Source organism: Aptenodytes patagonicus, chromosome 7, assembly GCF_965638725.1.
Source record: "Aptenodytes patagonicus chromosome 7, bAptPat1.pri.cur, whole genome shotgun sequence".
Classification (NCBI taxonomy): domain Eukaryota; kingdom Metazoa; phylum Chordata; class Aves; order Sphenisciformes; family Spheniscidae; genus Aptenodytes; species Aptenodytes patagonicus.
In genome coordinates, this window is record NC_134955.1 from 72698212 (window position 1) to 72714033 (window position 15822).

Here is a 15822-nt window from a genome sequence, read left to right on the forward strand (position 1 = left end):
TAGGGAGTGGCGCCGCCCAGGCCCGGGGGGTTGTGGGCGCGCGGCGCTTCCCCGCCGCTGATTGGGAGCGGGCGTGGAGCGGCGGCGCCCGGAAGTGACGCGTGCCGCTGCCGGGCGCTGCCGTACGAGCGGAGGCGAGCGAGGCGGCGGCGGCGGCTAGCGCGGGCCGGGCCTCGCCGCGGCCTGCGCCACCCCCGCCCCCAGGTGAGCCCGGCTCCGCCCCGCCGGAGCGGGCCCCCGCGGCCCAGCGGCTCTGTCCGGCCCGGCCCGGCCGGGGCCGCCTCGGTGTCCGTGGGGTTTCCGCGCCCGTTTGCAGCGCGGCGGGGAGCGCTCTTTCCCGGTTCGGTCTGTGGAGCGCGGGCGGGATGGAGCGGCGCCGTGCTGTGGGGTGGGAGCGGCCGCAAATGCCCGGCGGGGGCGGGAGGGGCGCCCGCCCCGGGAAGACACTCGTGTCAGCGGAGCGGCGGCGGGCGGGTGCCGCCGGCGGGGTGCCCGGTGCAGAGCCGCTGAGGATCCCCGTCCGGCGGACTTCCCCGGGGCCGCCCGCGGGGGGGGGGGGGCGGCGCAGGGAGGGAAACGCGCTGCTGTTCTTCCGAGCCGCGCGGTCGTCTGCTGGCGCCTTGCCTCTGCCCCGCAGAACGGGCCGGGGGGGGTAAGCGCAGCGGCGCGGAGGGCATGAGGTGCCGTAAGCGAGGCGGTTTACGCTCGCGAATTATTTCTTGCGCTCTCTGTGGCAGGCAGAAGGTGTTCTTTGTGGCGCGCCGGGTGGTTAGAACCGGCGTTGGCTCGGCTGTCGGGGCGGGAGCGTTTGAGGGTTCGTCCTCTCCGGTGAGTAACGAAGCCGGACAAGTCGCTCACCGGCCCCAACCGTTTTGTGGCCTAAATAAGGAACCGGCGAGCACTTACCGGTTCTTCTCTTTCACTGCCTTGAAAGAGAAAAGTGCCTGGAGCTCTTCCTGCTGTTTTCACATAAAGAAAACGCCGTGTTCTGCATCACTTACCGGGCACCGTCGTATACCGTGGATTTTAGAAGAGTAGTTCTTCAGTAAGCGAGCTTAGGTATTTACGTTTCTGGTTAACCTCTTTATTTCGGATAACTCTTTCCCTGCTCTTCAAGATAAGTTTCACCTGCAGACTGTGGAAAGGATCTGACGGTCCAGAGCCGGGGGGCAATCGTTTTATTCGTGTTGTGAGCACAAATCGTTGGACTAGCATACGTTTTTCAGGGCTGGTTAATGTTCCAGCTTCTGATTTCTTGCTCAGGGATAAAATAAATACATGCAAATATGTGGTGTGGGCGAGCATTGCCGTGCAGGAGGTGTGTGAGATACAACAGTAGGCATCTCTACCAAGTTAGTACAAAAAGTTTTATTTCTGTGGAATAACTTAAATGTAGTTATTTATAACTGTTTTTACAGGTTTTGCATCTGATCTGTAACCGTTCCTTTTTCCTTCCATGTGGTGTTACCTTGTGTTTTATGATTTCTGCGTATATGTACAATCAAGTTATGAACAGAGCACAAACACAAAAGGAAAAGAAAGTGGCTTAGCTGCTGAACAGCTCTTTTTTTTCTCCCCCCCCCCCCATAACTTGTGGTGCAAAAATGTCATTGTATGGAAAACGTTGTTGATTGGAATCTTGCCTTTTGCAGATATGCTTAAAATACTTTCTTTTAGATATGGATTTTTTTCCAGTGTCAGGTTGTAATAGGAGAGGGATGAGCTTACTTACCTTTTAATAGGTAAGAGGTTTTCTGTCCTTAGCTGTAAGCCGTCGCTTCTCTGTCAGTGCTATTATGTTCTGTATTTAAACGTTGGCAACTAATTTTATTCTTTCAGATTAAGCACTTTGTAAGTAGGCTCACTGCAAATTAGATGTCAGTTAAGGAGCTGTAAAAATGATGAACTTCTTAATAGTAAGATAAAAGAAGTGAGATCTTGAAGTTTGTGTAGTCATTTAGCAGATCAGAATTAGATCAGCTTGTCAGTTCAGAAATTGGGTGGTTGCAGTGTTCTCTGTAGAACAACGGTTATATTTCCTCGTGGTCCAGGATCCTGACACATTCCTACCCTCCACCCTCTCACCGGTATAATAATTCAGTCTGAATAAAGAACTGCAGAACTGCTTCTCCACCAGGTAGTGGTGGGCAGCACCATTTAAATTTTAACGATACTGAAATTAGAGCAGGTATCATAGTTTGCATCGTGACACTTGAAGGCACTAAAACTGTTTGGAAGAAGTGTTTGGGGGTTTTGTGGAGCCGTAGGTAGGAACGAGGATCCTTCTCTCTGCCCTTGCTAGTAATGTTAGGGAGCGTGGGTAGCTGCTGCTGGTGCCGTGAGGATGTGGAAATGGTGATAGACACCAGGATGCTCAGCCTGTCCACCTGGGACCCGCTCCCTTGCTCACCCTGGGAAGCGCTTTACCAGCTCTTGCCCCTCGCCTCTTGATGGTGGAGGCAGGCCCAGCTCCCAGTCTCCGCCGGGTCTGATCCCTCCGGAGGGCAAGGGCATGTCCACTAGGGATTTTCTCTCACGGTGGAAGCTGCTCAGTGAGGTGAGGATCTCCCCCTTCTCCTGTGCTCCTCTGCCCGTTCAGAGTACAGTAACCTCTGCTCCGGCACCCCTTTTCCTGCAACCCAGGGCCCCGCTGGCTCTGTGGGTCCTTTTTGCCTCTTTGTGCAGAGGGAGGGACTCTTCTGTTCCGGGCAAGGGAGGGGGAACAGAGAGCTGGTCCCTGCTGGCTAGTGGGGCCCTGCTGGCAGCACAGGTCGGAGGGGAAGCACAGCGGGGCTTGGCTGCACCACACTAGCGCTGAGTAGGCTGCAAGGCGAGTAGCAGAAAGTAGTTTAAGAACTTTTAAAACTTTGTCTCAAATAAGCCGGTTCTTTATTTATCTCTATTTATTTTTGTTTCGGTCACTGTTCCGTTCTCTCGGATATCTGATGTAGAATCCTATCATGTATTCAGTGCTTCAGATAACATGCATTTTACTCCAGAACAAAAATAAAAAGGGTGGGTGGTTGTTTTTTGTTTTGTGGTTTGTTTGGTGGGGTTTTTTTTGAAGTCAAAGATCAATATAGCATACGCTATTAATAAACATTTGATTGTCCTGGATTTAACTTGCATGAAAAAGCATAGCGCATAAGGATTGAGAGAGTAAATTGGAAAGTAATAAACCTAATTAAGATAAAAGCAAAAATGGAAAAAGATTTTTTAAATGTTATGTATTGCATGTTTGAGTAACATGAGTAATGAAGCTGTTGAAATGAAGCCCTGAGTAATGCGTTAAAAATTCTGTTTGTCACAGATGGACCAGTCGTCTCCAACCTACATGCTTGCCAACTTAACCCACTTGCATTCTGAACAGCTCCTGCAAGGCTTGAACCTCCTTCGCCAGCATCACGAGCTCTGTGATATTATCCTTAGAGTTGGGGATGTCAAGATCCACGCCCACAAAGTGGTGCTTGCCAGCATCAGTCCGTACTTCAAAGCCATGTTCACCGGGAACCTTTCTGAGAAGGAAAACTCAGAGGTGGAGTTCCAGTGCATTGACGAGGCAGCCCTGCAGACCATCGTGGAGTATGCCTACACAGGAACTGTGTTTATCTCACAAGACACTGTAGAGTCGCTTCTTCCAGCTGCGAATCTTCTCCAGGTCAAACTGGTAGTGAAGGAGTGTTGTGCGTTTCTTGAAAGCCAGCTTGATCCTGGCAACTGCATCGGGATTTCTCGTTTTGCAGAGACCTATGGCTGCCATGACCTCTACTTGGCTGCTAACAAGTACATTTGTCAAAACTTTGAAGATGTTTGTCAGACGGAAGAATTTTTTGAGCTTACGCATTCTGAATTGGATGAAATTGTTTCCAATGACTGCTTGAATGTTGTGACAGAAGAAACCGTTTTTTATGCACTAGAGTCCTGGATCAAATATGATGTGCAGGAGCGACAGAAGTACTTAGCACAGCTGCTACATTGCGTTCGGTTGCCGCTGCTGAGCGTTAAGTTTCTTACGAGGTTATACGAAGCAAACCATCTCATTCGTGATGACCATACTTGCAAACATCTGCTAAATGAGGCCCTAAAATACCACTTTATGCCTGAACACAGACTTTCCCACCAGACCATGTTGATGACACGACCTCGCTGTGCTCCTAAAGTTCTTTGTGCTGTAGGAGGAAAAGCTGGACTGTTTGCGTGTTTGGAAAGGTAAGCAATAGTGAAGTTGTTGCAGCACTTGAGTGGTGTGATGTTCATGCGTGTTTGTTATTGCCCTGGGTGAGGATTAAGACAATAATTGAAGAGCTGTGGTTTGCAGGACTGTAGTTACTGCTGTCCTCCATAAGAACTCTTTAAGTAGATTTTTCTGAACAAGGAGGAGCACTGAATTCAAAATGCTTTTTGATTTCATGAGTAATCTTCAGTGTTACGGGGTTTTGTTTGTGCCAACGCAAACAGCTATAAAACCGTATCGTTTCTATTCTGTTGGTTGAGAATTTGGTTAATAAAAGTGGTTAATAAAAGTTTGTATGCTGCTACTTTGTCCTTTCAGGTCTTTTCATTTTATGTAATTTTTCCCTGATCTGTTATTATTCCAGACAATCAAATCGTAAAATTTAACCTAATATAAGACAAATATGCTTCCTGATAACTCAAAAGTCCTTGGAATTAAAATAGACTTAATCAGAGAAGAGCGAAGAGGTAATTCTTAGCGATGTCACGTTCTTGATCGTAATGTAATCATGACTTTAATCTCTGCCGCTGAGTAGGTATCCATATCTGAGTGGGCAGAGACAGGTAAGTGACCGTCTTTCTTTACCGGGTTTTCAAAATGAACCTCCTCATCAGCTACTGGAGTACATCGCTGAGGCTAATCATGCGAGCAAAAGGAACGTAATAGAGAGAAAAATAGCTTTCTTCCCCACGCTGGTATGGCTGGGATTGCTTACAACATTGTATTAACATTTCCAGAAATAGTAGCCGCATACACATGCGTACTTACACATACACGTATAGCGCTTTGATGTTGAATGTGCCCTTATCAGCTCAGTAAATGTTTGCTGTGTTAAGGCAGACTACCCGAACTGGTTCTACAGCTGAATTCTGGGATAAGATTTTACTCTGAGACATTCTTTTCTGTGACAGTTCTGTGCCTGCATGTGTGTGTGTATATACACACACACACACACACACACACTTAAAAACCTGGGAAGATCTGTATGTTCTTTTTCCCTGTGTTTAGAGATGTTGTCAAAGTTATTTAAAGTTGACTTTCCTGGTAATAGGGATCAATAGTAAACTAGATGTTGAGACTGGGAATCGTTGGGTTTATAGATTTAAAAAATAAAGGGGGTTTTGTGCTTAATAAAAAATCTGTTTGAATGAATAAAGCCGTCCTCCGATATTCTTCAGCTCTGTTTCTTTCACAGCTTCTTCAATGATTGTAACAATATTACATACCAATGTAGTTTGGATTGTTTTGATTTTTTTTTTTTTGACAAAAATGCTCTTTACTACTATTGACCATGTTTTAATGCATATAAAAATTTTCTCTTCCTTAATTTATTATTCATATTAGTCTTTCCTAAACCGTTTTTTTCAGTCAATACTTAAGTTTAAACAATTGCTCTTGACATAAAAAAAAAAGTCACAGATCGATTAAACAAAATAATTCCTAATACAATTAAAATTCTGAAGTAGGAAACCTTAATTCCACTATTCTCGTTCTACTTTTCATTTGTACTTACAGGAAGGCTGGTCTTTCACTTACAGTTAGCTGCTGCTTCATAATAACAAGATTACTAAGAATATATTTAGCACTGCTCTTTTCTAACTGGGCTGCTGCTGTCAAGAGCCAGTCTGGTGTTTCAGCAGTCCCTGCTTCTGGGTTCTTAGTCAGTGGCTATCAGCTCTCCAGTGGCTTCATTTTCTTGTATGTTTTTTGAACAGATCGTATTTCCTGTGTACTAGATATTCTTTTAAATCACTTAAGTAATTTATTAACAAAACTGTTTAGGTAGATTGACTAGACTTTATACGTGATAGGCTAGACCCACCATATTTTAACACTGAGTATAATTAAAAGAAAATGCAAATAAGCGGTATTTTGAAAACAGATTTTTCATACTAGTTTGTTCTACTTTGTCATTTTGTTTAAATTATACAGTGCATGTAAAATACGTATTTATAAAACTACAAACTGTACTTTCTAATTGTATGTTTGTACATATATATAGACATGTGCTTCCCCCTCTAATTATCCTCCTCTCTCTCTCTCCCATCTCTGTGGCTGTTCTGACTCTTCTCTTTCAGTTTACCATTCTTATCCCTTTGGTTTGTATTTTTAGCTTACCCTGATCACAGCCTACCTCCAAAAGCTGCTGTGGCATCAGCGCTGTATTGTCTTCCCTCGCGTTATCCACGATGCTGTCCTGCCTTCTCCGTAGTCTGCCTGGTTTGTGCTTTAAAAATTCACCGTTTCAGGTCTCGGACTTGGTGCCGTGGCTACTTGCTGTGTTGCTGCATTGCACTGTACGCTGTGAGGCCCTGGGTGTTTAACTCTTTAGAACAGTAAACAGCATTTGATTTTAGCTTACGTTTGGGCTATTGGAAGAAACAGCAAACATTGGATGGGACATATGAAATAATCTTCAGACTGCGTTCCTTGATGCTCATTTGCACTTCACAGAGCTTCAGAAAGTTAGGTTTGCTCACATAATCTTTGTTTCTCTATTTCAGTGTTGAAATGTATTTTCCCCAGAATGACTCCTGGATAGGCCTGGCACCTCTTAGCATTCCCCGCTATGAATTTGGAATATGTGTCCTAGACCAGAAAATATACGTTGTAGGAGGGATTGCAACCCACGTGTGTCAAGGCATCAGTTACCGAAAGCATGAGAATTCAGTGGAGTGCTGGGACCCTGATACGAACACTTGGACGTCTCTTGAAAGGATGTTTGAGAGCCGGAGTACTCTGGGAGTGGTAGTTCTGGCAGGAGAGCTCTACGCCTTAGGTGGCTATGACGGGCAGTCTTATTTACGAACTGTGGAGAAATACATTCCTAAAGTGAAGGAATGGCAGCTAGTGGCCCCAATGAACAAAACAAGAAGTTGTTTTGCTGCAGCTGTCTTGGACGGAATGATATATGCCATTGGTGGTTATGGTCCTGCCCATATGAACAGGTATGTGCTTTTGATGTGTGTAGCTCGATGTCATAAGCTGGAAATCAGCAAACCTCACTGTTAAGCTTGCGTTCGGCAGCCAATTAAAAACTATTCTAAGGTAGATTGGTAATCCACAGGGGGCCTCATTATTCCTTGTTCTGCAGTATCAGTCTGATAATTCAACTGGGAAATCCTTATTTTAACTTATCTTTACGTGTTCCAGCTCAGAGCTGGTTTGTTTGGGTTGTGGTTTTTGTTTTTTGGTTTTTTTTAAATCCTTAAGGAGGGAAAATGGTAAAGACAGAGACATACATGCGTATTGCTAAGCAAGGTGGTGCAAGACACCTGACCTTGTAGACACCCAAGCTGGTTAACTCAGCAGATCAGTATTGTGTGGGCTTGTTTGCTCAGGCCCCAAGGTAGTGTACTTGCATCTGTGTCATGGTGCTGCACCTCAGTTACTGACCTCTTGGGAGAGGCTTGCTTAGGGTTACGCTCTGCCAGTGCTATGTAAATCCTTGTACCTCAAGCCTGCAGAAATATTAGGAAGCGTGGTTAACTTTAACGTTTAAAACACTGGTTTGAAATGAAAAGGATTTTTCACATGCTTACTATACACAAAATAAATATACCTCAGATGGAATCTTAAAGTAGTCTTAATGATGATGATAATAAAGTTCAGGATGGTGGTTACTGGTCTGGCTCCTGGGTAGAAGTGGGCTTGCTTCAGACCTTACCTTCACAAGGAGGTTTCCTGGTACCAGCATGCTCTTTAATTGTTCTGTTCCACATCGCTCTCTATGGATGGACAGGGGCATTTAGTTATGCAAAGAAATAATTTGTACTCTCTTTTCTTCATTAAAATGGGAACAAATCAGCTGTATGTCCCTCCAGGAAGCTTGATACGTTTTTATATAAAACAGTTCGTGAAGCAAAGGCTTGGTTTCCAAATAGGAAAGTACAGCTAAGTAGTTTTCATCTGGAAAATGCAAACAGTTTTTTAAATCACTGAAATACAAAACAGCGATAAGTTAAACTGTTTGGTATGGTTGTGACAGGATTTTATGAAACTTAATGTGACATTGTTCTAATTTCTTGTCTTTTAAATTATGAACTGTAATATTTCATTACAGTTACATGTAATATATATTATATACAGAAATAATAAATTTCAAGCAGTTGAAATACTTAATAGACAAGCAAGCCGTCTCTAAAAGTTTTCTGTTGACTCGAGGATTTTTTCACATGGGAATTTGACCCGGAATAATTAAGCTGCGCTGTTGTCCTGTGTGGTCACTCTTAGCTCCATACCGTCTTTGTACCACGCAGAACTATCGGCTTTGGTATTAGATGAAGCAAAGCAAAGTCAGTAGCAGAGCAGATCAGGCGTACCAGGAGTTACTGTGGGACGTCTGGGACGCTCGCTCCACTGCAACCTTGTCGCACAGACCACAAAAAAAGGAAGATAATCAAGCCCTTGCTCTTGCCAGAAGTGGTTTGCGAAAGTTGAATGCTCAGTGTGCACACAGGCCTTTGACAGGTAAACTCGGCAACCTCCTTTCAGGAAATGTGAGGCTTATCACTGGAGTAAGAGGAAATGTCTTTATCAAGCTGGTACCTTTAAAGGGAAAGCTCTTAACAACATTAAAATTCTGCAGTAGCCTCACTCCTTGTGCCACATCTCTCTTCCTCAGTCAGAAAGGAATTGCCAGCAACCCCTGTAGTTACTAGAATCTGATATTTCATTATTTGCCTTTTTAAATTTAGTTTACTTTTTATGGAATAATTTTGGTTTTATTGTTTATTCAAGGGTGCGAGTAATATGCTATGCCATACAGTCACTAGACTCATACAAGCTCTAGAGTTAAAAGAAAGCTGACTGCTGTGTAACTAAGCACCTTTTCTCCAATTCTGTAGTGCTTCAGATTTTCTCTTCCCCTCTTTTCTGCCCCCTCGTGCTACTGAAGCTGCACTTCGGACAGGGGATGGCTACGTGCCGTGAGTGTGTTAATAACTCTGACCAGCTGTACAGCTCCAGTGACTGAAAAAAAAAAATGATGATGATAATTCATTTCCATTTTATCCTGAAGGCCTCTTCTATCCTTAGTGTTTTGATCAGCAACCCCTTTGCTGGTTTTTCTGAGGGATATGCTCTCCACGTTTTTTCCTGTCTGTTATTTTCAGGCAACCCTCAAGGAAGTTTTTGCTTTGATGTGTTACCCAAATAGATACACTTCAGATCTGCATTGTGTTCGGTTCTTCTTGAAAGAGCTTTCAGTTCTGAGGCCAGCTTTGAAAAAATCTTGCTTTGTTTCAATATGTAACCTGAAGATCCAGGGTAGTGGCATGAGGACATCGGAAAAGCGGCTGAACTGCAGTCGCTGTGTCAGGATGAAATATGTTAAAACTGCTTTTTGGCAACACTCCGTTGAGAACCTCCAGCTGCTTTGTGTTGTCAGAAGGACAGTAGGATGTGGTTGATGCTTCTGAGGCGGTAACACTGGCGTTAGTTTCTTGTGTGCTACCCTTGGGCAGTACAAAGCAACCATGCCGCAGAATTTTCTGTCAGCTCACGCACTCTTGTTGTGTTGCATTATTCCCGTGTGCGGTAATATTGGTTGGCAGAACGAGATGTACCTCTGACAAATGCTGATTTCTTGTGAAGTGAAATTCAAATGTCGCTAAAATCCAAGCCTCACAAGTTGTTTGTATTTGCAGCATGGAGCGTTACGATCCAAGTAAAAACTCGTGGGAGACGGTCGCTTCAATGGCTGATAAGCGAATAAACTTTGGTGTCGGTGTCATGCTGGGCTTCATTTTTGTAGTAGGTGGACACAATGGTGTGTCTCACTTATCGAGCATTGAGAGATACGATCCTCATCAAAATCAGTGGACCGTGTGTCGACCCATGAAGGAACCCAGAACAGGTAGGGACATACAAAACTCTCAGCAATTAACTCGGATATCCTTTCAGAAATAAACTGCCGTTTGACCCGATGGAAGCTGCAATAACGTTGCAGTGACTTGTCTACAGAGCATTGCACTTCATCTATGAATGAAGATCACTTAATCAGCTCTGTGAAAGAATATTTACTTCACTATTTTTAATTACAGTCCAGTTTATTAATACTGGGCTGTATCAAAAATAATATGAAGTAATATTTCTACTCTACTTTCTATTTTTTCATTGATTTTGAGTGAGTTTCAGCAATTCTGTGGTTACTGTTCTATTATATTTTATTTTACGTTGAGACTCAGTAGTGCATCCTCTCTTCTGTCTCCCTGGCAAGGAGTATTGGGACAGAAGAGCATTGCTTTGTCACAGGAAAGGGCGTGAGAACAGTAAAAAAGGAGTGTAAGACCTGAACAGGGAGGGACTCTTCATTTACACCCATTTTCTTTAAAGACAGCCCAGAGAAGGAGGGGCTGTGAGAACTTGTCTGTCAGCCTTCAGCTGGGGGGGGGGGGGGATGTTTCCAATTAGGAGCAAAAATACTACTTATTGCCACACTTGGTGATCATGCAGTCTTTTTTTTTTTTTTCTTTCCAATAGGAGTTGGTGCAGCTGTAATTGATAACTACCTTTATGTAGTTGGAGGTCATTCAGGGTCATCCTATCTGAACACTGTACAGAAATACGATCCCATCTCGGATACCTGGCTGGACTCTGCTGGGATGATGTACTGTCGATGCAATTTTGGTTTGACTGCACTTTGATGAGAAGCAGGACTTTACGGACCTGATGCAAAGATGGAGCTTAATCTGCTTGAAAATAAACCCTGCTGGTGGAGACCATACGCTGCGTTTTCTGAAGATGGGGGAATGTGGTGAAGTTGGGATTGAAATGAGGAAGGATTTGTTTTCTTCCGGTTATTGGCCTTTGTTACTTCAGAAGGAATGGAAAGCTTATTACCAGCTGGGTTTAGATAGCGTCCTGTTGATGGCAGTGAATTCTAGAGAGTACTGTACATGCCTGGGATATGATTAGAAAACTTACTGTATATCTAACCCTTTGACTTTCTAGAGCTTTTCTCTCTTCCTCCTGCCTACTATGAAATATGAAGTTTACTGTGCTTGGGGTGAGAGATGTGTGAATGTGTTGTATGACTGGACAGTTTGCTGATAGTTGTCTGGTTGTGTCTTCATATTAAGAAAACGCCAGTGCTTCGTAATTTTTTTTTATGAACAGTAACTAAAGGGCTGCCTTGTTTCTGTATCTCAAGGTTTGTAAATAATAAATGCCATAGTATGTTGCCTGCACACTCTCCTTTGTTACCCGCTTACCGGTAGGAGGGCTGGGATGGTAATTAGTAACTACTTCAAGAAATTTACAAGGCAAATTTGTTGCCTCTTAATGAAGTTTTTGGATCTGCTGAAGAGAAATCACATTTTTAACTTTCCCTTATTGTTTGGGATTTTTTTGTGTGGATAAATGAGTGCTAGATTAAATGACTTAATCTTGCTAGTCTGCTGTGTGTTTTCAATTATAATACAAGGAAAAATTACAACAGTCATGCATCGGAAGATGCCACAGCATCATTCATAGCGTGATACAAAATAAATACTCAAAAATGAATCCATCCCATCCTTCTCCCAAGCGCACTTGTGTCCATATTCCGTATAACTTCCTTTTTTAAAAGAATGTATGATTGCTTTCTCAGAGTGTTCAGTTACAAACATGGTGCTAAATGTAGGACTTAACGATAAGGCTGTTACTGATTTTAGTGCAGTATGCATAAAGCATGATTGTTTTGATTGTTCTGGTGTTTTTGTTTCTTATTTGCTTGATACATGCGTGCCTATGAAGACTGTCAAGAGTAACACAGTGTACTGAATGAGCTCTACGTTTGTTACGTTTTGGGTTTTTTTTTCCAGAAGATACACATTTTTTGTTCCTGTTCTCACAAATACACAAGTAGGGAGTGACTAGCGAGATCCCATCTCGGGTTCTTTAGACAGTCTTGCCTTTAACAATGAATGAAGGGTGCGGGGCATAGTTGCTCATCCCCAGTGCGTGTCCTGTGTAACGGAGTACTGAAGGTCGGTTCCTGTGATTAACCAGAACCTCAAGAGAGAAAACTTTGTGATAGTCCTAAACTTAGTGAAAATTTGGGCAGATAAATAGAAAGCGATGCTGTGGGCTATAAACATTATTTAAAATAGATGACTGAATAAATATGAATTTTAGCTAATTTAGAATGTTTTGGTTTGTCTTCTGATCGTAACTAGGAATCATGGTTATCTTGAATTTCTGGTTTGATGTCTGTATGTGTATTGCCAGGCCTGGTACTGAAGAATTTTTCTGCCTCCAGAGTTATTTTCCCCTTGTTTTAACATGTTAAATTAATGTTTGTTTCCCCTTGTTTTTCAAGCCCATCTAGTATTATTTTTGAAGGTGCAATAATACTTGAAAGAGTTGCTTTAAAAGCCATTTCTTTATAAGTATGCTAAGTGGAGGGTTCTGAGCGTACTTGATTTATTCTGAGTTCCTGCAAAGCTAATGGCAGCCAGGCAGGCAGCGGGGTTCCTTGTTCTTCCATACGCTGACGTTCAGATTTTAAACAGTCAAGGAGGCGAGGGCGTTTTCACCATAGAACATTATTCATAGATAACGTGTTTGCACAGATTACAAAATCCTGCATGTATTCTTCAAATTTGGTAGAATTAAGCAGGACTTTAAAAGCAAATAAACTGCATTGAAAACACTGAAATTGTTAATTATATTTGACCCACTAAGGATTCTAGTTATATAGCAATAATAGCCTAATTTAATTGTTCCAGTGAATCTGTTGATAGGACACAAGTAGCTACATGGTTTTATGTTGCGTGTTTGTGTGTGGGGAGGAGAAGGAAGGGGAGCAGGTTTGGGGATTAAGGGAGATGTTTCAGCCTGTTGCGTCGATTGCCTTCTCATTCTGTTCAGGTAAATGCACACAATGAATGTTTCCATGTGCTGTTTTACTTTTCAGTCTGTTTCACAGAGATGCCATCAATGATCATATTTTCCAACATACACTGGAGATAAAGATGCTTAACGAACTAATATTAAAATAAGAAAAATTTCTTACCTAAAAGAGAAGTTTATGCCTTTTATTCATAGGAGGCTTTCCACGCAGTTCGGTATACACCGTACCTTTTAGAGTTTAACTACAGTAGGATTCCATGAATGAAGACGCTCATATACATGTTCTGATTGGAAGTATTAGTAAACACTGTTTTCAGTTAGGAGAAAGTGGTGCAAGGTATAGAAATCGTTTTGACTTCATCAGAACAAAAAAATCTGTCGGTCAGGGTGGTGGTGATGGTTATTCAATGTTTGAATAAACACCTTTCATTTATGGAAGTCAAAGCACTTAAAATTGCGAAGTGTTTTATTCTCTTTACCTAGGCAGTGGCAATGTTCAATGAGGTCACAGAGATTGACCCCGTACTGTGTCATGTGGTGGTACTGCTAAATTTGAGGTAGCAGCATAAACAATTTTGTAGTACGCAGGCTTGGTATGAAGAATGGGACGAATGCCTAACGAAATAGACTGCTGTTACTAAATGAACTGTTTAGCTGGAAGTGGATCGAACGGTGCGTCAACCGAGGGATCGTGTCACTTAAAATCACGCCATCTTCATTTTCTGTTCCGGGTGCTTGTTGTCCTGTTCACTGAAGTGCTTAGTTATAGGAAGATCAGACACAACAATCGGTTTAAATCTGCATTTAAAGAACAATACTCTCATTGTAACGTCTGTCTTGCGTTTCAAAATTAAGGACCTTCAAATAAGATGTCATACAACTATAAATTATCATCCAGTTCTAAATCACTCAAAATTATCTGTAAAGCACTTTAAAATAGGTATGAGTTTATGTGTATGTGTACTGTACAATATGTGTACATACAGTTCCTGAATTTCTGGCTTTTCTTTTTTTTTAAGATACTCATCTGTAAGCTTCTTAACAGTCTCTCCTACTAGGAATGCTTTTCCTTCAGAAAGTCTAGCCGGAATTTCTAGAGGGTCAAATGTGTCCAGTGCGCATTACAAACAGTTAACTTTTCTGGGAGATAGCGTGTTACTTTTGTGAATTTGCCATCTGTAAGTCCCCATTCACTATATGAAACAATGCAAAATGTCCAAACTTGCCTTAAATTCTTGATGTTTAACTGCAACGCAAAGAACTGGATGATAATTCCTATTTTTTTGCCTTACGCGCTGTGCTGTATTTTAAACCCAAGGATAACTATAATTTTTAGCAGGATTTAATAATTGTACAGAGAATACCAAATTGTACTCGGACTTGACCAGAGTGCTTTGGTTGGGAGTATAAAATGATATATGTAGTTTTGTGTACGTAGAGTGTTTTTATGTGTACATCTTTTTTAGCAGCAATGTTCTGGGTTTGTTATTGTTTACACAAGTGGCATTTGAGTTCAACAGGAAAATGACTGTAACCCGCATTCTCGGTCTTTACTAGTGTTCTCAACGTGTTTGCTCTTGTGATAATGCTCTGTAAGTATTGTTGTAACTGTTTCATTGAATGTGAAACAATTTAGTAAATAAACCTGAGGAAAAAAACCCTTATTTTTGCATTTTCGTTGGGTGTGAATATAAATACGCCGTAGCTTTAGTCTTCCTTTCTAAGGCAGGGACATCTTTGTGAGTTGTTGTTCAAAAGCGGCGGTACCTCAACCCTGCAAGGTAACAGCCAGGGCTGAGGGGAGGTGGAGCAGGGGGGTGCCTGCCCTTCTTGGGGAGGGTTGAGCTGGCTGGAAGACCCTGACCCCAATAACCACGTTACAGGGTCTTTGCCTCGTTGGCATTAGAAGCTCCTGTGGAAGAGGATTTTAGTACGTGGCTTGCTATTTTTCCATCTGTCCCTGTAGCCGTAGCTGTCGTCTCCCTGATGAATCAGTACCCGTTGAAGGAACACAAACCCGCTTGTTCCCGCTTTCCTTGGCAGAAGAGCGGGCTCTAGAAAGCTCCCGTACAAACTGTTCTCTCCTGGTGAAGACCCAGCATCACTGAGTGACTCCGCGGAAGCGTGATCTGTTCGGGGCCAAAGGGGTTTGCAGCTAAATAATTTTAGTTTACTGTTAGACAGCTCCTCACAACCGTGTTTCAGGTGGTGGTTTCATGTCGGGTGATGGTTTACATGAAGTAACAGCAGGCACCCCTCTCTCTCCATTAGTGAAATGGAAATTTAAGACTTGGCGATTGTGCGGTGAATTTTTTTTTTTTTTTTTTTTTTGCTGGCGCTAAATACAGGCAGAAATGGTTAAATTTTTTTACATAGTTTAGAGCAGGGATTAGCGTGCTGGCCTCGCTTTCTTGCCCAAGGCCTGAATTCAACTTCTGGTCGCTGCTGTAGGAGATGCCATTCACCACCGGTACTCAACAATACTGTCCATAAAATGTGTAATCATGTAATCTGTGAACTCCAGCTAGAAAACACTGCCTGTTACAGTCTTAGTCATGCTGAAGCTGGCACAAAAGGAAAATACTCAAGTGATTTTTTTTTTTTTTGGGGGGGGTGTTAAAAAAAAAAAGATTTACTACGTTAATAAAAGACTTTCGGTTAATGCCCATCAAGGGCTCTAGTTTTAGCTTTCCCTAACTTTAAAGGTTGCTGTTACACATTGATGTAGCAGGTACTTCAAACCCCGTTTTACA

The 15822-nt window shown here is 42.7% G+C and overlaps 1 protein-coding gene across 4 annotated transcripts; it reads left to right on the top strand.

The window, feature by feature from the left end:
* Window positions 1-143: 143 nt before the first annotated feature.
* On the top strand, window positions 144-14731 carry KLHL28 (kelch like family member 28). 4 transcript variants are annotated; one of them, XM_076345827.1, is made up of 5 exons: window positions 144-204; window positions 3311-4209; window positions 6739-7182; window positions 9883-10091; window positions 10718-14731. In XM_076345827.1, exons 2-5 carry the CDS (start codon window positions 3311-3313, stop codon window positions 10879-10881), a joined length of 1716 nt encoding a protein of 571 aa, XP_076201942.1. In that variant the 5' UTR covers window positions 144-204; the 3' UTR covers window positions 10882-14731. The 4 variants fall into 4 exon arrangements, with proteins under 4 accessions (XP_076201942.1, XP_076201943.1, XP_076201940.1 ...); XM_076345828.1 differs by lacking the exon at window positions 144-204 and adding an exon at window positions 968-1059; XM_076345825.1 differs by lacking the exon at window positions 144-204 and adding an exon at window positions 2502-2557.
* Window positions 14732-15822: the final 1091 nt, after the last annotated feature.

Bases quoted from the DNA above. Each gene is read 5' to 3' on its own strand.
- KLHL28 (XM_076345825.1), top strand. From the start codon at position 2,513: ATGTCCACTAGGGATTTTCTCTCACGGTGGAAGCTGCTCAGTGAG. The intron at 2,558-3,310 runs GTGAGGATCTCC...TGTTTGTCACAG, and splicing joins GGTGGAAGCTGCTCAGTGAG to ATGGACCAGTCGTCTCCAAC. The intron at 10,092-10,717 runs GTAGGGACATAC...TCTTTCCAATAG, and splicing joins CATGAAGGAACCCAGAACAG to GAGTTGGTGCAGCTGTAATT.